The 24,033-nt window shown below is 33.6% G+C and overlaps 3 protein-coding genes across 4 annotated transcripts; all 3 read left to right on the forward strand.

Annotated features, from left to right (window-relative positions):
* Positions 1-7,228: 7,228 nt before the first annotated feature.
* On the forward strand, positions 7,229-9,897 carry LOC142551511 (putative cyclin-A3-1). The gene is made up of 7 exons (XM_075660788.1): positions 7,229-7,890; positions 8,330-8,562; positions 8,657-8,809; positions 8,904-8,937; positions 9,055-9,204; positions 9,294-9,428; positions 9,527-9,897. The coding sequence occupies exons 1-7, from the start codon at positions 7,537-7,539 to the stop codon at positions 9,599-9,601; spliced, it is 1,134 nt and encodes a 377-aa protein (XP_075516903.1). The 5' UTR covers positions 7,229-7,536; the 3' UTR covers positions 9,602-9,897.
* Positions 9,898-14,767: 4,870 nt separating this feature from the next.
* LOC142550910 (protein NRT1/ PTR FAMILY 8.2-like) lies at positions 14,768-17,848 on the forward strand. Of its 2 annotated transcripts, XM_075659953.1 has the most exons (4): positions 14,768-15,227; positions 15,529-15,746; positions 16,288-16,847; positions 16,985-17,848. In XM_075659953.1, the coding sequence occupies exons 2-4, from the start codon at positions 15,576-15,578 to the stop codon at positions 17,844-17,846; spliced, it is 1,593 nt and encodes a 530-aa protein (XP_075516068.1). In that variant the 5' UTR covers positions 14,768-15,227; positions 15,529-15,575; the 3' UTR covers positions 17,847-17,848. The 2 variants fall into 2 exon arrangements, with proteins under 2 accessions (XP_075516068.1, XP_075516067.1); XM_075659952.1 differs by having other exon boundaries at positions 14,768-15,746.
* Positions 17,849-21,013: 3,165 nt separating this feature from the next.
* Positions 21,014-21,738, forward strand: LOC142551513 (MFP1 attachment factor 1-like). Its single transcript, XM_075660791.1, has one exon. The coding sequence runs from the start codon at positions 21,114-21,116 to the stop codon at positions 21,576-21,578; it is 465 nt and encodes a 154-aa protein (XP_075516906.1). The 5' UTR covers positions 21,014-21,113; the 3' UTR covers positions 21,579-21,738.
* Positions 21,739-24,033: the final 2,295 nt, after the last annotated feature.

Raw genomic sequence — 24,033 nt, forward strand, 5'->3', positions numbered from 1 at the left:
TTCCATATTTTTCCAGTATTAATATAATTGATAGAGATTTCATGATTCTCGTCAGTTTGTAGTTCTGACAGAACATTCTCATCATCATGTGTTTCTTCAGGAACACCATTCTCTATTTTGTGATCATCATGTGTTTCTTCAGAAACGTCATTCTTTATTTTGTGATCATCGTGTTTCTCTATGAATTTTCTTTTTCGAGGATTTTTATCCTTGGAACCGACTGACCTTCCACGCTTCAGGCGTTTAATGACATCATGAGTATCTTCCATTTGTTTCTTTGGAATTTCAATTCGAGCAGGGGCATTTGCAGCATGTATATATGATTTAGTTACCCCTTTTGTGTCTGCAAATGCATCTGGTATTTGATTTGCTATTCTTTGCAAGTGTACAATTTGTTGTACATCTTTTTCACATTGTTTTGTTCTTGGATCCAGATGTAACAATGATGATACATACCATGTAATTTCCTTTTCGGTATGTTTCTGTTCTCCCCCTAACATTGGGAAGATTTCCTCATTAAAATGACAATCAGCAAAACGTGCTGTGAACACGTCGCCTGTCTGAGGTTCAAGATATCGAATGATTGATGGACTATCATAACCGATATAAATTCCAACCTTTCTTTGAGGTCCCATTTTCTTTCGTTGCGGTGGTGCAATAGGCACATACACCATACATCCAAAAATTCTCAGATGAGAAATGTCTGGTTCTTTACCAAATGCAAGCTGCAATGGGGAGTATTTATGATATGCACTTGGTCTGATGCGAATTAATGAAGCAGCGTGTAAAATTGCATGTCCCCATATAGAAATAGGGAGCTTTGTTTTCATAATCATTGGTCTAGCAATCATTTGCAGACGTTTAATCAATGATTCAGCCAATCCATTCTGTGTATGTACATGAGCAACAGGATGCTCAACAATGATTCCCATAGACATACAATAATCATTGAAAGTTTGGGAAGTAAATTCACCAGCATTATCAAGTCTAATTTTCTTGATTGTATAATCGGGAAATTGATTCCTCAATTTTATTATTTGAGCAAGTAATCTTGCAAATGCAACATTTCGAGTTGATAATAAACATACATGTGACCATCTGCTGGAGGCATCAATCAATACCATAAAGTATCTGAATGGTCCACATGGTGGATGGATTGGTCCACAAATATCACCCTGAATACGTTCAAGAAACATTGGTGATTCAGTTTGGATTTTGACTGGTGATGGTCTTATAATAAGTTTTCCAAGAGAACATGCTTTACATTGAAACTTATTATTCTGAAAGATCTTCTGGTCTTTCAGTGGATGACCATGTGTATTTTTTATAATTTTTCGCATCATTGTTGAACCAGGATGTCCCAATCGATCATGCCAATTAGTTAATATCGAAGAATTATCAACTACCATGTTTGATTCAATGAGACTTATATTTGTATAATGCAATCCAGTAGGGAGCATTGGTAGTTTTTCAATCACATATTTTTTTCCTGATTTATATGTGATAAGACACATATATTTCTCATTCCCTTCATTCATTGTTTGAGTATCATACCCATGGGAATATATATCATTAAAACTCAACAAATTTCTTTTCGATTGTGGTGAATATAAAGCATCATTGATCAAAAATTTTGTACCATTAGGTAACAAAAATTGTGCTTTACCACATCCTTTAATCAAGTCTACAGGACCTGATATTGTATTCACCGTTGTTTTTGTTGGTTTTAGTTCCAAGAAATATCTTTTATCTCGGAGGATAGTGTGCGTTGTACCACTATCGGGTATGCAAACTTCAGCTTTGCTCATAGCATTTTCCATATTTGAACTTCAAAAAAATATGCAATGAAATAAATTACTTGCAATATATATTTAAATATAACACAAATCATAATTATACAATAAAACATTATTCTATGAATACATGAAAAATAGATTATTGTACATTTATATTCTACCATTATATTGTTCATTTTCAGAGAAATCGTTGAGAAAATCTGCAGCATCAATATTGTTCATTTCTATCCCACCAACATATTGATCATTTCCAGAGAAATCATTCATAAAATCACCAGCATCAAAATGAGTTGAATCACTCAAACGGTCACTGCGTTCAGTGAAGTTGGTCTCCTTTTCTTTCCCCTTTAATGATTCTTTATAAAGTTTACAAAGGTGCTCAGGGGCTCGACAAACTTTGGACCAATGTCCTGGAGTACCACATCTGTAACAAGAACTTTCATATCTTTTTGAGTGCTTCTCATTAACACTTGTATTCTCATTATGTCTTTTCTGTGGATGGTTTGGGACGTTCTTTTGAGATGAGTTATAAAAATAACTATCTCGATTATTTTCAAAACCACGGCCTTGACCACGACCACGGCCAATTCCACGTCCACGTCCACGACCTCGACCTCGACCAAAACCTTGTCTTTGAATTTGATTTTGGTTTCCAGGTTTAAATTCATTTTTACTTACAACATTTACTTCTGGAAATGCTGTTGATCCAGTGGGTCGGGACTGATGATTTCTCATTAATAGCTCGTTGTTTTTTTCCGCCACAAGAAGACAGACGATGAGTTCAGAATATCTCGCGAATCCACGTACTCTATATTGTTGCTGTAGAGTAATATTTGATGCATGAAACGTGGAAAATGTTTTTTCAAGCATCTCAGATTCTGTGACCTCATGTCCACAAAATTTTAATTGCGAGATTATTCTATACATCGCCGAATTGTAATCACTGACTTTTTTAAAGTCTTGGAATCTCAATGTATTCCATTCATCCCGGGCGGTCGGAAGTATAACTTCTCTTATATGTTCGAATCTTTCTTTTAATCCCTTCCACAAAGCCATGGGATTTTTTTCAGTCAGATATTCACATTTCAATCCATCGTCGAGATGTCGACGCAAAAATATCATGGCTCTTGCCTTTTCTTGTGACGTGCATATGCCATTTTCTTTAATGGTCTCGCTTAGACCCAATGACTCAAGATGCATTTCTACATCTAGAGTCCATGACATATAATTCTTCACCGTGATGTCGAGCGCAACAAATTCGAGCTTTGTTAAATTTGACATGGTGGTACTAAAAAAAATTACGATGCATTTTATTAGTTAATAATTATTGCAATACAAAGTAACGGATAAACAACAAGTACAAGTATTTGTAAAAATAAAGAAAACGCACGAGGAGGATATTCTCCGATAAATACAAGACTCGTGAGTATGACAACCAAAATAATTAAAAATATCCTTGAGAAAGCCATCTTCTTTTTTCTTCGAAAAATTTGATGATGAATAATTTTTAGAGAAGAAGAGAAAGTTGGAGTGATGGAATGTGTTTGTGAGATCATATTTATAGGGCAAAAACTAGCCGTTTTTTACCATTTATGACCGTTGGGGTACAAAAAAAAAATAAAGGTATGTATTTGTATAATTTTATGGTAATAATATGATATATAATATTAGACATGTTTAAATAATTATGTATATCATATCATAATATTATAATGAGTATCATAATTTATTTTGTTTAAAAACCTTATAGGCTTTTATACTTGTCGTATCCCTTACCGGGAGTGTGGGATGTCGTCTTAACATCCTCCCAGGATTTATAACAAGTTTATGAAAAATTTATTTTTATTATTTCTAATAATAACATTATATTGTATATTAAATAAATACACAATAAATAAATAACAGTAAAATAAATATAATTATTTTTGTTACCTTTTTCTTCTGTTTGGAGCTTGGAAAAGTATGTAGGACTTTTAGAGCTTCGTGCTGATAACGTGTTGTGAAAAAGTAAAAATTTATGGTAAAAAGTAAAAATCTCAAACTCCCAAAATTTACCAAACTACACACTTTATAATATTTTTCTCTCTACTCAATTGTGATTTTCTTCACAAATGAGAGATCTATTTATAGGAAATCTTTACAAATAATCCAAAAATAAAATACATCATTACCTACATCATCACACACTAATTTTCAATATTTACAACTCTTATTTTCATCATTCAAATATTCAACATTCAAATATTCAATACACACATTTTAAATATTATTTTTCAATAGATATTAGATTTGTGACAAAGTTTGTTATATAATTTTTATATTTACGGAACTGATTTGAAATCTTTTATTTAAACTTTGAGACAAACCAATTTTTTCAGTTTGGTTAATTTTAAATAGTCTGTTTGAGAAAAGGTGCATTTTCACCGACTTGAGTTCGGCTAACAATGTAACATCATAGTCGATTTCGACTCGACAAAATATTTTAGTATTGGAATCTGATCATACAATAATTTAAGTCCGATTAATTTCTTAGTATCCGAGCTCGAATTTGACTATTTAGTTACACAAAGTCCTCAAATTTTCAGTAAAATCAATTATTAAGAGATTTAATTAAAAATAAAGTATTAATTTTGAAGGGGGGAAAAATGGAAAGTCAATGACTCAAGTCGCAAAGTTTGAGATTGCCCATGGAATCAGCCGACAAAACAAAGCCAAACGGATGAAAACATTTGAACAAATATTTATAAAACACTTGTGAAAAGTGTTTTTTATAAAATATTTTAAAAATTATTTTAAAATTAAATATATATTTAAACAATTATTCCATAAAAATATTTTTAGAGTTAAAAAATGTTTGACCAACTATTTTTAAAAACGATTTTATAGGCACAAATAATTAACAAGATCTTTATACAACTATTTTATAAAATTATTTTAGTTATCATTTAACACACATTTTTTTTATTCCAAAGACATTAAAAAACACGTAACAATCTTCACTGAGTAGGTCTCTCGTGAGACGGTCTCACGAATTTTTATCTGCGAGACGGGTCAATCCTACCGATATTCACAATAAAAAGTAATATTTTTTCATGGATGACCCAAATAAGAGACATGTCTTACAAAATACGACTTGTGAGACCTTCTCACACAACTTTTTGCCATCTTCATTTCAAAATTAGCTCGGAACATTTTTTAATTTTTTTACAAAAATCTTACCCAATATTTAATTTTTTTACAACTTACAAGGCACTAAAAATATTTTTAAAGCACTTCTCCAAATGAAACCTTGCATACGTGATATATTTATCTATAGGCTTGATGGGATTTTAGCGAATAAGATAATTAAAATACAAGTGAGAAATTTTGTATACTAATATTAACACAAAAACTCACGTGAAATATTTTCACGAATTGATTTTGTGAGATTAATCTTCAATCTGGCCTCATTCATAAAAAATATTATTTTTATAAAATGTCAAAAATATTATTTTTCACTCAAAGTATGAAATCGATCAACTCATATCATAAATATAAATTTGTAAAATCGTCGCTAATAAAATTATTTGAAAAATAGATTTTAATGGTGCAGCAAACTCATAAATACCTAAGTTTCAACAAAGTCTCGGGAGTCGTGACGAAAAAACTGCCTTGATTTCAACTTTAAAACGGAATGGTCGAGATATAAGATTCGAGAAAAATAATTAGGTAGGATGCATATTAACTCACGGGCAAAAATTTATTTGAAACGACCTCACGGATCGTATTTGTGAGACGAATTTTTTATTTGGGTCATTCATGAAAAAATATTATTTTTTATGCTAAGAGTATTGCTTTTTATTGTGAATATAGTTAGGATTGATCCGTCTCACAGATTATGATCCGTGAGACGGTCTCACATGAGACTCACTCTCACTCATATTATCTTAACAGTTGATCTAATTAACCGTAAGTCGTACAATAACATAATAGCATTATTATATTCATATAGTGAGATATAGATAATTGAATACACGATTGAGATATACTAACCGTAGGATCTCATCGACTACTTGGTATTATTTCATTCCATCAGACCCTTTAATTTCAACTCGTTTACACTGAGCGAAATTACAAGAGTGTCCAAAATTTATCATATTGGTAATCACATGAAATAAAAGAGAGCTTTGTTTAGGTCATCTTCAACCACAAAATCTATTTTGATGCAAATTTTACACTACAATAGTGTGATTTCTGAACCAAATACAATATTCATCTCCAATCTATTTACTTCAAATCTTACACCAAAAAGAATATTCCCAAAATATTCTTTTTATTTTACATATATTAATTATTATATTTTATTTAATATATTTTGAATTATGACTAATGTTTTATTATTAATAAATTTAAATAATAATATTTAAATTATAATTTAATTACATAACATAAATTAATTTATATATAATATGAATTAATATACGAAAATTATTTAAATTGAAAAATATGAATACAAATTCAAACACAATACAAAATTATGTGTTTCAAGTAGCATTTGTATTTCGATTATTTTTTTCAATTTAGTTATGAATGGTACTGTTATAGTAATTTTTTGTATTTGTATTAAATTATAATAATTAAAAATCATAAAAACAAGTCAGTTTTAAAATATTAAAAATCAACGTAAATAAATAAATATTTTAAAAATCAAAAAATTATTTATAAATTAACGTAAGTAAATAAATAAATATTTTAAATATATAAATATTTTCAATAATTATTATAATAAAAAAAATTTTAAAAAAGGAAGAAATCCGTTGCGCCAAATTTGACACAAGGGTCTCCTCTACGCCAAAGAGGCCAAAATAGCACAGCCCTCCATTGGAGGAATTTAAGTTGCACCACAACCTTGGAGATGGCCTTAAGCTAAAAAATGTCAATAACACTCTAATTGTTTTTTATTAACTTATTATTTCACAAAATTAGCCTTATTTACGACTTTCTTAATATATAATATTTTGATTTACTTTCCATAATAATGTTTTTATTATATATACTCAAATAATATAAAATACAAGTGCGAAATAATATAAAATACAAGTGCGAAATTTTTTATCTCGGGTTTACAAAAAATGTATAAAACTTTGGTTAAATCAAACTAAATATAAGTTATGAACAAATATCAATAATATGATTTGGTTTGATTATTTCATTATCTAGATTATTAATTTGAGACATGGTATCTTATTTCCATTCGTTAAATTTTTGAAAAATTGACCTAGAAATAAAATGAAGTTTCGTGGGAGAAATATATATTTATTTAAAAAAATTGAGTATTTTCAAATATATTTATTACACGTGGAAGTTATTTTATAATATTTGGCATAATGATTTTTGCCAAAATATGAAAGTTATTAGGATAGTGTTTAGATCACAGAGAGAGCCATTTCCAAATGTTTTAGCCGGGAAGCTCATCCAAAATCCCCAAATTCTCGAATTTCAAACCATTTGCACAATCCTCCCGGGCCAAGAATTGGAAATTAAATCGAAAACCCATCTCATTTTCAGTTCCAAGTTTTTCAGCGGACCCCCCGCTCGCTCAAATTTTTTTGAACCTCCTCTCCAATGGCGGTTCTTGTAATGTCATATGTAGCTTATATACTTCAGCTACTTGCTATGCTCAACCTCTCTTACTCACCCAACATTTCCCTTATTCTTTCTCTCCGTAGCTTTCTTGGGTCACTGTTTTAGGTACACTACAATGGCGGACCAAGAAAACTGCGTCAGAGTAACGCGCTTGGCTGCGAAGAGGAAAGCAGCTGCAGAGTCCACGGAGGAACGGAACGAGAAGAAGAGGGTGGTGTTGGGTGAGATTCAGAATGTCGCGTCTTCACGAAATGTGGGATCGAGCGAGAGCTTGAAATCTGATGTTGTAGGTGGGAAGAAAGAAAGGGGGCCTAAATTGAACGCGAAGAAAAAAAAAGCGAGTACGAGGATAAACAAGAGCGCGAATGAAGAGTTTGATTCTGGGATTGATGTGGTTGGGGAATGTGATGATCCTCAGATGTGTGGAGCTTATGTTTCTGATATATATGGATATCTGCACAATATGGAGGTGTGTGTAACTTTCGTTCGTTTCATGATTTTACTTTCTGAGTTTAATTGAACATGGTTTCTTGTTTTGCTGAACGTGACTGTTGATTTGAGTTGGTGAAGCTCACTAGTTAAAAACACCTGGATTTTGAGGTTTAGTTTGAGTTTAAAGCATACGATTGCCTAAGTTTGGGTTCGAAAACTGGTCTCAAATTATCTTCTGGGATTATCAGTGTTTCAGATTTTACATTTATATGAACTAGTTGATAGCTAATTGGATATTAACACTGTATGCATTCATATTTTAGTAAGATTTTGTGCAGATGTGATACATTTTTTTGACGGATTTGGCTTTATGGGTGATAAGTTTGTTTCTGATGCATGTTTATTCTTGATAAATTGAATGGATCTGTTGTTTGGGAAGATTAAAAAAAGATGCATTTCCCTTTTTTGTTTCCCAGATGGAGCCCAAGAGAAGGCCACTGCCAGATTACATAGAAAAGATTCAGAAGGATGTCACAGCAAACATGAGAGGAGTCCTAATAGATTGGTTGGTCGAGGTTGTGGAGGAGTACAAGCTTCTTTCCGACACGTTGTATTTGACGGTTTCCTACATTGACAGATTCTTATCTTCAAATGCCATTAATAGGCAAAGACTTCAACTTCTTGGTGTTTCCTCAATGCTCATTGCCTCGTACGAACATTGTTATTGGCATTCTGTCTATTATTCTGCAGCCCCCTTGTTTTTTGATTTTGCTAATTGTATTTTATATGTGCTTGATTACTAGGAAATATGAGGAGATCAGTCCTCCACATGTGGAAGATTTTTGCTACATCACTGATAACACATATACCAAAGAAGATGTGGTAAAGATGGAGAGTGATGTGCTTAAATCCCTTAAATTTGAAATGGGCAATCCCACCGTGAAAGCATTCCTTAGGTAGAATTTGATCATGATTTTTTTGTGTTATTTCTTGATATTTTCTTAGTTCATTCGACTAAAAAGTTGTTACTTGTAATAATTATAATTGCAGAAGATTCGCAAGGATGACTCAAAAAGATGACAATGTAAATTGTAAACCTGATAAGTTGTCCTTTTTGCACCCTGTCATCTTGCTCAAGTGTTACATTATTATCTTTCAAGAATTTAAGGTAACTGATTCTCATTTACCTGGACATATGCAGGGGTGTAGTTTACAATTGGAGTTCTTGGGGTATTACCTAGCTGAGTTAAGTCTACTGGATTATGAATGTGTTAAATTCTTGCCTTCTATGGTGGCCGCTTCAGTCACATTCCTATCAAGATTTATCCTCCAACCTAAGCAACATCCTTGGGTAAAGGCAATTTAGATTTTTGTGACAGTTTCAATGGATTGCTGAATGAGATGAATTGTGAAACTTGGTGATTGTTTGTCTTTCTATAGACTTCGGCTCTTGAAAGTCATTCTGGATATAAGGCAGCAGATTTAAGAGAATGTGTTTGCATCCTTCACGACTTGCAATCAAGTAGAAAATTGACTTCTTTGGTTGCAGTAAGGGAGAAATACAAGCAACACAAGGTTGGTATACCTATCTTCATGCATGTTTTCCCATGTTATGATTTGTGTTTAGTACAAAAACTGTGAACAATTATTGACAATGATTCTTTTTGTGACAGTTCAAATGTGTGTCAACTCTTTCTTCGCCTTCAGAAATACCCGAGTCTTTTTTCAAATGCGTGGAAGTTGAGTGATAAGGTTTGGTTTACGAAGCCTCAAAATCGGCGGAAGATGTACAAACTACAAAGCTTTACAAGTACATCTGATGGACCTGCTAGGTTATTTACCAGCCAGCTCGGTTGAGGGATCTTTGGGATCGGACGAGCTGTTGTCGATAGTCACCTAGCTTTGGCTTCAAGTGAATTAGGTAAAATTGACATACACTATGTTTAGGCAAACGAAAACGTTACTTGAGAGTTTCTCTTGCAGCCTAAAACTTCAAGGGATTTTTTCATATTTTTGCTCAAATCTACATTTTATGTTGACATTTTGGAACTGTGTTTTAAATGATTGTTGGGACAAATTGTGTATCTATTGACATCCTACTTGTATACAACTAGTATATATATAATTAATTTTGTGCATGAATCGATCCAAACTGAAAAAAGATTTGACCGCAGATATCTTTGTATTATATGTAGGGCTCATTCAATGCTACAATTGGGACTATACCATACCAATAACGTTAAAACCAATCATGTGAAATTTAAAACTACACAATTATGAACTTGATGGTGCCAAATTAATATGTCAAAACGGATTATGTCTGTTGGGTATGTTTGGTGTACAATATCTATGAGATATTTGATCTTTTATAGTTTTAAAATAGAAATAACTAATATATCTACTCAAACAAAAAGAAAAGTATAAATTTAATAAAATAGAGTTTTTTTATTTTTTTTAAAAAAACTACAACTTAAAGTAGATTACCTGTGTTACAAATTACAATGGCAGAGTTTTGAATAACTTGTACATGGCATTTCCAAAAAAAAAAAAAAATTTAATCATCTTAATCCAACAAGAAATATAAATATTATAATAACAAACATAAGACGGTAATTTCATCATGTTTAATCGTTTGGCGAAATTCATAACTTTAAATTTAAGAATAATTGAATCAACTGTAAATTGTACAAAAATTCTTAGTACCACTTTGAATTTTGCCGTCAGTCCCCATCTGAAAATATATTTTGATGCCCCTTAAATTTGGTACACTTGGCGGATCTGAGCCCAGTATCAGGAGTCCAAGCCCATAATTCTGAGCCCACTATCAGAGTCCAAGCCCATAAAGGGGTCGGAAAGCTCGAGCCCATCAAAAGGATGGTAAACGTGAGCCTTGACGCAACTAAAGACCATGAAGATAGACGAGGGTCCCGATAAATCGGGGATTCGGGTAAATCTAGACAGGATAAGACAAGAACCCTAGCCGCCGTCAGGATAGAGTCCTAGTGTTTGAAGTCTCCTAGTCCAGATAGGACTCTATCTAGGCAGGAGTCCTAGGCCAATAAGGTAACTAAACTTTTTTTTATAAATACTAGATATGTTTTATGATTTTATTCATTCACACTCTTTTATTCATCTGACACTATCATATTACATCTCTAAATTTGCTCTCCAGACTGACTTAAGTATATGAGGAGCCACGCCGGATAAAAACCCGGCGCCCCCTAACTCTATTTTTGTCTGTATAGAACCATGGATTCCGACCCGACCCATCAAGCCGTGGAAATTCGAAGATCCGCTCTCTAGATTGAACCCGTTGTAAAATTTTGGTATAATCATATTTATTATCATTCTCAGATAAAACGAATGTATATGTTTTAACTCCCTAGTGAATACCAAAATAACCAATTGCCCTCATTTTAAATAAAGCCCAAAAATACCCTCTGTATATATTATAAGAATATCACTTTATTTATATCTTCTTCCCTCTATTTCCCAACTACAAAGAGTTTGACAGAGTGACAGAGTAATGTCATGAAGAAGAAAGAATGTTTCGAATCAGATGCACGAAATAGGGAAAAAAGAATCGTCAGAAGCTACAACGAAGAAGAAATGTCAGACAACTACAAATAAGAAAAATTCCAGGAAAGCTACGAAGGAGAACCACATTTTCCCCAATTTTCAGGGTTTGTTCCATACTGGTAATTATATCAAGCCTGGCTTAATATTTCTTTATCTCGATGATCTTACAAATTTTTTTTTAAATACACTTGGAGAGATGCTGTCTTCTGATTTTTGTACCGAAAAATATGCCAAATCGAAAGATAGCTTTATGTTGATGGAAGCACGATTGGATTGATGGTAAGTATGTAGCTTTAATAATTATGATCTTAATACGTTTTCAATAATTTTATTTTGTTTTTTGTTTTATGCTTCGTTATATGAGACAGTCCCAATTTTAGAAGTACTTTACCCTCGGATGTTTGGGTGTGGGAAAAGCAAGATCCCGCTGAATGCAACTATCACTAAATCATTATTTAAAAAACATAGATTCAATTCAAGTAATTTTTATTATTTTAGTTTAATAATCTAGATGTGTAAAATTCATGGTTGGTTTGACATTTTATTTATTTTCTTATGAGTAGATTCTATCAATACATCCATTTTGTGAGGATGAGAAGTTTTTATTGTACATGAAGCGTGTTTTAAAGAAAGAAGAGGGTAGATTTGAAGCAAAACGATTCGAGAAAATTGTCATGAAACAAATGAATGATATAATGTAAGGTCCATGGGCCTATCTCTTTTGGATTATGCAATCATAGCCCTCATGTTAGCTCATTAAACCTTATTCACAGAACTCCTCACTCCTGACATGGGCCTACCCATTTTTTATCATACAATCATAACTCTCATGATAGTCCATAGAACTCTATTCACATAACTACTCGTTTCTGGCAGTGAAATACACGCCTTCTCAGTCTTGAACCCAAGGTCGTCCAAGCCATAAGTACTACCTCAATTGGTATCAGGTCTCTTTAAGTATTTATGGCCTGGACAGCCTTGGGTTCGATATTTGAAGAGGCATGTACTCCACTGACATAAGTGAGGAGTTCTGTGAGTAGAGTTCCATGGATTATCAGGAGGGCCGTGATTGCGAAACCCAAAACGGGTAGGTCCATGGACCTTACAATAAAAAGCATGGGCTGCAGGACCCAAAAAGGATAGGCACATGGGCCTTATAGATAAAGATGTTGAAAAAGAGGTTCGCTGAGTCAGAGGGTGAAAATATGAAACATACAGTGAAGTGAAAAGAGTTTGTGGTCGATAAATGTTACAATATTGTTGAAGCTGAGGAAGTTTGATAAAATCGAGGAGAAAGTTACTTTTGAGTTAGCACTTGTTGCAGTCGCTAACTTTGATGATTTTATAGATGTAATGGTACAAAAAGTTGTTTCTGATTTGGCGAAAGAAAAACAAAGAGTTAGAGGGATCTCATTTTTTGAATTATTCAATTGATGAGATGGAAATTGGTACCAAATGTAATGCATTGATACATAATAATGTTGATGTTTTAAAAGAAGAGAACAATTACGCGTTAGGAGGTTACTCGGGAAATAAATCAGGTAATGAGAGCAATGGTGGAAGTGTTGTTGCTACTTCAGAAGTTGAGAAGAATATTGTTTTTCAATCTTCAATTGTAGATAAAGTGAGGACTACGGCTGATCGTGTGAAGAAAAAAAAAGAGGTGCATGTTTGTGACTCCGTCTAGCTCAACATCAAGATGTAAGAGGAAGTTGACAAAATACGTAAATAAAGCGTACTTCAATCTCATATTGATTATTTTAAGTTTAAGTTTTGTTTGTTTGTTTGTTTTTTAAATTATGTTGTTGTTAATGATGTTTGGATTGTCTGTTATATTTCTAAATATATTACCACTTTGGGACATGAATTTCTAGATGTTGAGAAGAAATGCAATACTCCTGGCAAGGTTTCCATGGATGAATTCAAAGGTAGATATGATTTTTGTGGACATGAAGAATCGGTTGATGAAGAGAGAAAATTAGTGACAGACTTTTTTGCTAGAAAGGAATTGGAGTACGTTGATCTTCCATATGTTTCTTCTTCTTATTTTCATTATAACGTTTCCTATTTTTTTAACGGAATTGAATTTTCTATTATTATAGTGTTGTCATTTGGCAAGATAAGTTTATGAGATTAATTGAAACGATATTATGCCATTTTCTGTTTGATAATCCTGTCAGTCTAAGATCATTAATGTTTATATGAGAATTATGCAAAAGCAAAGGTTCAAGTATGGATTTGAAATTTATTGCATGGACATAATTGCGCAGGTTCGTAGCAGTTCGAATTTTTCGGCAATTTTTTTTGGTTTTACTGGATTGAGATACAAGAATATATATCGTCTTGAACACTTATCGAGCCAGTATGGTAGCCATAATATTATATGATGAAAATGGATTGTTGAAAAACAAGTTTGAGTAATTAATAATTTGTCATTATGCTTATGGTTAAGAAGTTAGAGTAGTATTGAAGTTTAAACATTGCAAGTCTATATCATTTTGTTGGTTTAAATTAAGTAATGAAGATGAACAAATAGTAATTTTTTTTAAATTTTGGTTTAAATTGGTACGTAATATGTGTGAATAAGATATTTCTGAACATAAATTGAGTATAGTAGTTTACTGATCGAGTACACTGTACACATGCATTGAGTACAATATATCTTCGATCGAGCACCACGTAAAGTAGGTCATATAATCATGCTAAGAAATACAAGTCATTTTCCAGATGAAGTCATAGTGTGACAATGTCGAGGTACATAAAATGTCTGATTGAGTATAGTAGTTTACTAGTTGAGCACACAGTACACATGAATTGAATACAATATATCTTCAATCGAGCACCACATAAAGTAGGTCATATAACAATGCTAACACTAGTCATTCTCCGGGTGAAATTATAGTGTGACAATGACGAGACACATAAAATATCCGATTTAGCATATCGAAAGTGAAGGCCTTGGAAGCTGTATGCAAGCCAAGGGAGGCCACAATGGAGTACTCTTTAGTTTAGTCCCCGACTAGTTTATCTTGTATCTGCACACCTTATGGACTAATAATACCTTTCATTATTTTTATTAATTCACAATATTATCAATTTCAATATTATTTTAATTTGCTAATAATAAAATCTATCTTGCTGCTCCTTGCTTCCTCCACACATGGATGATTAGGCCTGAATGCCGGGACGGCACCTAAATTGACTAATTCAATATAACAATAGATTATGGTTTATAATATTTCAGCATCGAACTGTAACAATTTGTCTGTATTATTCGTGGACACTATTTGCTGAACATTTTCATTTTTTCCAGTTCTTAAATGTAAGAAAAACAAGTATAATAAACTCAAGTGCCGCTCAGAGCCATGACCCTGTCAAAAGCAGCATTTGAAATCACTTCAAAGTTTTCCAATCAAACTTAATTTAAATAGAATTTGAACCCGAAAACAATGAACTGTCGAGGACACATTAATTTGTATATAAACGTAAATAACTTGTGATACTCAAAATACTACCAAGTTGTCTCTAAAACAAGAACAAATGACCGCCGGAGAGCTTTCGATGGACGGGATTGGAGACAAGAAAAACAACAAGGCAGGATTTTCAATCACATTTACATTAGTTGATATAAGTGATCATTTATTTATTTTTGGTTTCTTAAATTGCATGGGAGTTGTTTTTTGTAGGAACAAGGCATCTCTTCGACTTTGGTTTCAAATGGTTGTGTAGATTATAAAGGGAGGATTGCTGATAAACAGTCCACCGGGGGATGGAAAGCTTCCCCTTTCATCATAGGTTCGTTCCTTTGCCATATGAATTTTTTCAAAAATTTAAAGTTGAACTTCTGAAACAGATCAAATCCATATATTAAGTTGGCCATGTCTTCCAAGTTCATCTACTGCAAAGAATATTTGTGTCCTTTCTGTTTTGTGCAAGCCATTTTTGTTCCCTCAGTTTACAAAATCATGCTGCAGTAGTGGAGCTTGGGGGACAGCCATCTCCCGAATATTCGAGAGCATAGTATTTTTTTGAATGCAGATGTGAATATCCATTCTTGGTCAAGCCACTGTCCTTATGTACCTTTTTTTTGGTGCAGTAAATGAGGTAGCTGAGAGGTTGGCATTCTTTGCAATTGCTGTGAGTATGGTTCCCTACTTAGCACGTGAAATGCATCAGCCTGTCCCCAATGCTGCTACACACGTAACAGATTGGATTGGAGCAGCCTATGTTCTTACATTGCTTGGAGCCTTTCTTGCTGATGCATATTTGGGACGTTTCCTGACCATCATAATCTTTTCTTGCATCTACGCTTTTGTAAGAACCAACAAACCACCATCATTTCTTTATTTACCAGAAAATATTTCAACTATTCAAGAATTTGAGACTAGTTCCCATAAGTTCATATTATTCCTAGTTATATCGTGGTATATAATATTTGTTCCGCATCAACTTCATAAGAAATAACTGTAAGATGACTTAAAAAGTTGTGAGAATCTCCCGTTTAAATGACTTATTTTCACGGCAGGCTTTCCTGTTTGGGATGCACAACTATTATTTACACTTACATGTAGAATCAATGCAATGGACAGGTGATGTGAAGAGGCTATAATCAGTATCTGGCTTTGTTTTACATTATAAGCTCAATTAGAATACATACTCTGGTTATTAATTGTTAGTTGAAGTCATTCATTGTGGCCTTCGAGATCCCCGATTTCTCAAGGTTTCACAGTAGTACGATCTCATGTCTAATTCCCATGCATTAGTAGATTTATTAGCAAGTTTAAGATGTTTTTCGATCTAATTTGCTGGTCTTCTTCATTGAATCGATAATTATAGGTTCGTGTTTTCATATCAGGGAATGGTTTTGCTTACCTTTTCAGCCTCCATAGACAACTTAAGACCACCTCACTGCACGAAAAAGCCCTGCATTCCTGCATCCACCAGCCAAACAGCCTTCCTGTACTGTGCCTTGACGCTTATCGCCCTTGGGACTGGAGGCATCAAGCCATGCGTCTCCTCATTTGGCGCAGACCAGTTTGATGAATCTGATAGAAATGAAGCACATAAAAAATACAGCTTCTTCAACTGGTTTTTCTTTGCTATAAACATGGGAGCACTTGCAGGGATAACCCTTTTGGTGTACATACAAGTAGAGTTCGGATGGACTTGGGGATTTGGGATTCCAACGGCATCAATGTTGGGTTCAATCTTTATCTTGGCTGTTGGTTTGACAAAGTATCGGTATCAGAAGCCGATGGGAAGTGCTTTTACACGATTTGGTCAAGTGATTGTGGCTTCTGTGAGGAATCATGTTAGAGGCGTCGAAGTGGGGCGAGTTGATCATCTGTATGAGGTGAACACCAGAGAATCTGCCATTTTTGGTGCACGGAAGCTTGCTCACACTGAACAATACAGGTAGTTTCTTATTCAACGTATTGGAAGATTGTGTGGTATTTCACAATAATTGTTGCTAAAGACTTGTTTTTTTTCCTTGTTAAGAAACATAATTCTAATAAGCCTAAAGCAATCTAACTATGGCATTTTACCCGCAGATTTCTTGATAAAGCAGCTGTGATAACAAACCCGGAGTGCAACACCATGAATCAATGGAAACTTTGTACTGTAACACAAGTAGAAGAATTCAAATCTTTTGTCCGAATCCTACCCGTTTGGGCAACAACAATCGCCCTCGCCATCTCCTTTGCACAGCTCTCCACGTTTTTCATCGTCCAGGCCAACTTCATGAACAGAAAACTTGGGCCTCATTTCGAAATCCCGGCAAGCTCCACCCCGGTTTTCAGTGCCATAAATGCACTGATATTGGTACCTATATACGAAAAGCTCATCGTCCCATCTCTCCGTGCCAAAACAGGCCATCCAAGGGGAATCACCTCATTGCAGAGAATGGGGATCGGCCTGTCTGTCTCCATCTTCGCCATGGTTTCAGCCGCATTGGTTGAAAGAAAACGCAGAGAAAATCCTTCCGTGGTCAGCGTTTTCTGGCTTTTCCCACAGTGTTTCCTCATCGGGACAGCAGAAGTTTTCACATATGTGGGACAGCTCGAATTCTTCTACGACGAGGCTACGGATGGGACAAGAAGCATAAGCAGCGCCATGTTTCTGTGCGAGATTGGGATCGGAAGTTGGCTGAGTACCGCCATTGTCAAGATCGTAGAGAAAACCACAGGAGGGGTGAAAACAGGGTGGCTGAGGGATGATCTTAATCAAAGCAAGCTCGACTACTTTTACTGGATTTTGACAGGGATAAACTGTGTGAATTTCTTGGTGTATCAGTGTGTTGCAAAATGGTATAAGGGGAGAAATGGAGGATGTGGGAGTGTGAGAGATGAATCGCTTGTGACTGAATCGGCTGGCAAAAATAATGATATGGTGGAATTTCGGAGTAACAAATGATTTGTTTTTTGAGCTTTCTTCATTTGTGTTGTAATCTTATTATCTGTAATACTACAAAGTTTTGCATTATTTATTTACTAAATTGTCTTTTGTGTCATATGTTTAATACTATTAAAGGTAATTGTCTTTTTATAATTATTTATGCTAATAAATCGTTTTTTATTTTATATGGTTGGTTTTATTAGTATTTTAATTATTTCTCCTCTATTGTTTTTCATATCATCTATAAATAATAACTAATAATTAAGTTAAATTAAGCTTCAAAAACTTGACCATTTTAAAGAGTTTGTAATGAGATTTTAAATTTTCACTATGATTTTAGTTATATAAATCGCTTATCATAGACAATTATTATACGCCAACAATCTCTCTCCCAATAATTACATTTCTTGAAATCAATGAGAATCGAATCAATGACTTTGATTATGATATTAATTGTAAGATTGAACACTTGCCGTTTTATCAAAAATTATAGCCGGTGATAATGATATAACTCAAATCTTTTAAATCGTACATCATTTCAAATATCAAGTTCCGATTTTTCTATCTAGCATGGACTATCATTCATTGCTCCTCAACATGTTAAATAAAACATAAATATGAAAAGCTTAAGAATAAAAGCATAAATCTTAAAAATTTCTTACTATGCATGTTTTGTTCAAGTGCTTTTAGAGTTTTTTGTTTAAAATTTTGGAAAATTATATATTTGGTCATAAATGTTTCTTTTTGTAATTTAGGTATTCTATGTTGTCAAATTTAGATTTTAACCCGTCATTTTTTGAGATAATTTTAGTCATTTTTTCAACGCGATACTGACATGTATGGCGTCACATGAGTAACTTGATAAAAAATTATTCAAATGACCAAAAATAGAAAGATAGAAGACCACAACAATAGACTTTGATAACATAGATCAGTAAAATTGCAAAAAATCAATACAAAAGACCAACAATACAATTTTTCCTAAATTTTGTGCCGTCAAATACTTGTTATTTATTATTCAATAAAAAGATACAATTTAACTTAAAAATAATTTTTTTTAAAAAAAACCAACTTAAAATTTTTATCATGAAACTCACTCTTTTTATGCGGTTCTTACATCCCTTGGTCCCGTTTTGAAATTTTTTCTTCACGATTTGCATTATTTACAACAATGTTTTTATTTTATGGCAGATGATTATAACAATATACACTTGTTACATGTAGCACCTCACCCCACAAGGTTAAATATGTAATGAAATTAAGTAGAAACTTATTCATCCCCATAAAATTCATTGGAGGTCTGGATGAGCCAAAAAAAATGTTAAAGAAATTCAGTTTGGTTAGTTCAGGAACTCGTTTTAATTTTAAAAAATATAAGATAGATCGGTTCGGTTTCAGATTTTGAATTTAAAATTTTGATAACCAATTTAACCAATATATTTTAAATAATATTAACATTTATTATACGAGCTTATTAATAATATTTGACTTGGGTAACTAAGCACGCGCTTTGCATGCATCATTTTCATTCTTGAATTTTTCCCTAAAATCGACATTTTCCACTTGAAAGTTGGATATTTTATAATTTTATCTAAAGTTTATAATTAGCTTGGTAAACGAACTAACTGGATGCTCACACTAATTAGAGGCACAAAAGATGTGTAAATACAGATGTCATCAGAAAACCGAATTACTTATTCTCATGACCTGTAATCTCGAATTTTTAAAAATAAAAGATAATTCGAAGAAATTGAGCAGCATAGGCCAATTCGTTTAAAATGAACGATCAATTTTTTTTTTTTGCTTACTTTTAGGATTGAGTAGCATAGGTCATTTCATTTTTTTTGAACTCAATTGTATTCACACTCAACAACATATTTATTTGACGTGAAAGTGCTGAGTTCAAGTATTGAGAAAGATGAAAGAAATCATTACTAGAAGTGAGAATAACACCATGATAGTATACATGAGATTATGTGATGGATGTGATTACATATTTAAAAGATTAGTTGTCTTGCTTACATTACAACTCACTAAGATCTGACACCACTCTTTTACGATCAACCTAGCTAACCAAATCAAGCGACGTAACATCAACAGCTTGACGTACGAGAACTTCCAAAATGTCATCTATCTCAATATTACCGTCACTCATTTACGTGTAATCCAACAATAAATTATGAAACAATATTTCTATTGAAAAAGAAGTGACATAAATTATGAGCTTTATATTTTTTAAAAGGGAAATGAAGGGCCTATATAATAAGGTTTAATGAAAAAATTATGGCCAGTATTTGAGGAATAACAAAATTTAATTAAAACTAGCGTCCATGTACTTACTTATGTTCTACGTGTTGTCTGTTTGTATCTTAGATTTTTTTAATATATAAAATAGGCGTATGTGCTCATTTTAAAAAAAAATAATAATTAAAGGTTTAGACTCTTTAGGGTGGTTTTCTTCTCTATTTTTTAAGTTTTTGATTTAGGCTTCACCATTCACGACAAATTTTTGTCTACCAACGTTGACAGTTAGACGAGATTTGTAGTAAATATAAATATTTGCCCCCAAAATAAAACTAAAAAGAATTATCGAATTAGCATAAAGAGCCACAAGATAGGCTGCTATAATACTAGAAAGAATAATGCTTAGTTTTTATATAAAAATTACTTACCAAGAAATTTATATGTAAAAAATCTATATTCTATATAATATTTGAGCCGAAATAAAGATAAATAATGTGTTGGTGTGATTTTTAGAATTTCCAAAATAAGTCTCTGTTTTTAGACCCTATTTCTTTTTTTCCCCATGAAATTAAATTGTTGTAAAAAAAATCAAAAAAAACTTATTAAGAATAGTTTTAAAATTTTAACTTTTTTTAATAAGAATACTTATAATAAAATCGAATGAACATACGATACTAAAGTAATCTTCGATCACAAAATCTATTTTAAACTAAAATTAGCTCCCTTGGAGAAGTGAACGCTGCAGAGCGTTGGAAATGGCCCAAGAAACCTACCACACTAACGCGACTAACCCAAGCTGGAGGTTTATATTCATTAGCTTTTCACATGAATTAATTAATAATTTGGGATTTTAACTTATTTTTTAACAATATTTAAAATTACAATATAACTTTTAATTTATCAAAAATAATTTCTCCAACTTTATTATAAAAAAAAACGAAGAGAGCGCACTTTGCCTGACCATCATTCCATCTCCAAAATCCAATATATCGCACCACTCTGAGACCTACTCTTACCCAGTAACGCCAGAAAGCCACCAACATGGCCGAAGCCGAACCTCAACATGACGCCACAAGCACCGCCGACGCCGCCGCCCCGAAACACACTAATGTTTCTTTCAGCATTTGGCCGCCAACTGAACGCACTCGCGACGCCGTGAGAAACCGCCTTGTCGAAACCCTATCTTCCACCTCCATTCTGTCCAAGCGGTACGGTACCCTTTCACGCGATGAGGCGGTTGATGTGGCCAAGCGTATCGAGGAGGAGGCCTTCGAATCGGTAGGTGAGACGGCTCCTACCGATGATGATGGGATCGAGATTCTTCAGGTTTATTCCAAGGAGATTGGCAAGAGAATGCTGGAGACTGTGAAGGCCAGATCTGGTGAATCGGGGGTTACGGCAGCGCAGCCGGCGAATGAGCCGACCCCCAAGGCTGAGGAGGAGGACGCGGGATCCACGGCTCCGCCTCAGAGTGAGAAAACCGAGTCCGTTGCTGATGACGAATAAGTAAACTTTCCTCCGTGAAAAAAATATAGCTTGCCCTCTTCTTTTTAAATTTTGTTGTACTTGTTTAAGTAATCCGTTTCTGATGTTTTTTTTGTATGCTGTCGTCTACTGTTATCTGGATCCTTCTTTGCTAATATAATATTAACACAATATTCCATGACATTGGCTTCAGAATGTGTGTACTCTAGCTGTGGCATTATGCTCTTAATAATGTTCACGCCTAGGAGTTTTTCGAAACAGATGTGTTTTTTTTCCATTACAGTATTCAATTAAAGTGTGTTTTATTTTTGTTGGGAAAGCAAGTGTCATGGACGAGTGGCTTCCTGGTGTAATTATGCTCTAATTTAGCGAAAGGTGTTGGTAGATTCACGCCAGTGTAGTCCTTTAGATGATTTCCTTTCCACGATAGTGGATATATTTGGGATTCAGCTCAAAATTGAGGTTAATCAGTTTCATAGTTATGAAAGGCGCTCTATTTTCTAGAGCCTAGGGTCAAGATTCAGGTTGAGATGCGCGCTGAAGTAAGGTGCATATTTTATAATTGAGATCAACGAGAGATAGAGAAGTGTGTCCACTAGCATCTAATATATCATGTATAAGCCGTATAATAATCATAAAATTAATATTTTTTTATCATATGCAATAATGGACATATTGGATATTATTTAGAAAATACGTTCTTCTTGTTTGAGGCAAACTTAAAATGTGCCTTTAGCTTTTTAAATGCATCTGGACTGGTGTGCCTCATTAAATTTGTGCCGTGGGCTTGTTTCTAGGAGCAAAGACCGAGCCTTGCTGACCCTTGAGCATAGGCACGCATGCTTTTCTGACATTTAATAACTACGATCAGTTTGAAACAAGCTTGATGACGTGCAGCCTAAAATAATATACCAAACTTAAGGTAAGATCTTTATTTTTGTTATTATTATTATTTTTTTTAAAAAAAATTCAAGCTGAAGTAGGGGTTACACAAGTGTGCTTGGAAATAAGAAGCAAGCATATTAAAGAAATGGTTAGTGCAACTTTATCAGACTACGGATGAAAGTTTAAAGATCGTTTGAGCAGTGTCAGTCTCTATTGTTAGAGGTGTAAGTGAGGAACTAAGGGCAAATAAACCTAATTGATAGTGTCTGATCTGAAACTAAGTTACAAAAGGAAAGAGTAATCTAGTTAAGTGACTTTCCTAGTTACGCTTGGATGATGATGGTGATTTATTGAAAACTTCTGTCAGGCTTTCAAGGATACAGAAGGGTTGCTTAGTGTTTTCTGTTTCAGAACCCAAGTAGAGACCAGAGATGTTAATGCGCGTCATTCTTTGCCTCGCGTCCTTTTCTTTTGATGCACAGGAAGAAAAAGCCATTAATAGAACACTTGAATAGAAACAAGTATTACGTCGATCATTCTTATATTTTGATCTAATGCACTACAGAGTATTCTGAACTTTATGGACTTGAATTGACCTTTTTTGATCTGTTGAGTTATGGGGCACCGATCATGTTCTCTCGGTTGATACTTGCTGATCTTGCTACATTATTATCTGATTTGCTCTTGTACATACTTGTAGCTCTTGTTTTTTACTATCTTCTTTGAATTTTCTTCTAATCTACTTTTTGTTCTTGTCTGTATAAAATGAGTTAGTAACATGATGTCTTGAGTATTAGCAATATCCAAAACGTGATCTGATCTTAATTACTTGCACGATCAGTTCGGGATCTACCTTTATAGTCATCTCCGGTTAAAATCTGAAACTGTTGGAGCCATATCCAAGCGTAATACATTTGTAGATAATTTCTAAAGAACTCCCTATTCAAGTTTTAACTTATGATCCATATGATATCCCAACATTCATCGCTTTACGTTTGTCCTAAGCTTAATTTTATGAGTTTGTTGACAATGAGAAGATCATGAATCCCAAGGAGCATCAGAAATTTGCAGTAGCTTATTCTTTAAAAAAAAGAACTTGTAGTAGCTACATTTTCCTTATTTTTACCTAGGATAAAATGTTAGATTTAGATTATATCAGCTTGGGGTAGACAAATAACATGTAATTTTTACATGACACAATATTCTGGTGGTTCATTCACCCTTCATTTGGCGAGGGGCCCACACAAAATGATTTGGTTGATACTACCCATATAGATAGTGCTCTCATTTACTCAGCTCATGAGATATGTGTTGAGTGATAAATCACGACCACTCATCCATACATCATTGTTGAATGAGTGACCGTGATTTATCCACTCATCACATGTGTCATGTGATGAATGGATAAGGGTACTATCCATGTGTTTGACATGAATCAAACCACACTAATGAAGGGTGGATGCCACACCGGGTCGGATGATCTTCACTCGGTGTGACATAGAATTTCCCCAGTTCGGCAAGGGTCTGCCAGTTGTTTTCATTGTCATGTATAACTTGACACCCCAAATAGGGTCACTGATCACCAGGTGCA

The sequence above is a fragment of the Primulina tabacum genome, chromosome 7, assembly GCF_025594145.1.
Source record: "Primulina tabacum isolate GXHZ01 chromosome 7, ASM2559414v2, whole genome shotgun sequence".
In the NCBI taxonomy this organism is placed as follows: Eukaryota; Viridiplantae; Streptophyta; class Magnoliopsida; order Lamiales; family Gesneriaceae; genus Primulina; species Primulina tabacum.

Bases quoted from the DNA above. Each gene is read 5' to 3' on its own strand.
- LOC142551511 (XM_075660788.1), top strand. From the start codon at position 7,537: ATGGCGGACCAAGAAAACTGCGTCAGAGTAACGCGCTTGGCTGCGAAG. The intron at 8,810-8,903 runs GTAGAATTTGAT...TTATAATTGCAG, and splicing joins ACCGTGAAAGCATTCCTTAG to AAGATTCGCAAGGATGACTC. The intron at 8,938-9,054 runs GTAAATTGTAAA...GGACATATGCAG, and splicing joins TGACTCAAAAAGATGACAAT to GGGTGTAGTTTACAATTGGA.
- LOC142550910 (XM_075659952.1), top strand. From the start codon at position 15,507: ATGTACCTTTTTTTTGGTGCAGTAAATGAGGTAGCTGAGAGGTTGGCA. The intron at 15,747-16,287 runs GTAAGAACCAAC...TTTTCATATCAG, and splicing joins TTTCTTGCATCTACGCTTTT to GGAATGGTTTTGCTTACCTT. The intron at 16,848-16,984 runs GTAGTTTCTTAT...TTTTACCCGCAG, and splicing joins GCTCACACTGAACAATACAG to ATTTCTTGATAAAGCAGCTG.
- LOC142551513 (XM_075660791.1), top strand. From the start codon at position 21,114: ATGGCCGAAGCCGAACCTCAACATGACGCCACAAGCACCGCCGACGCC.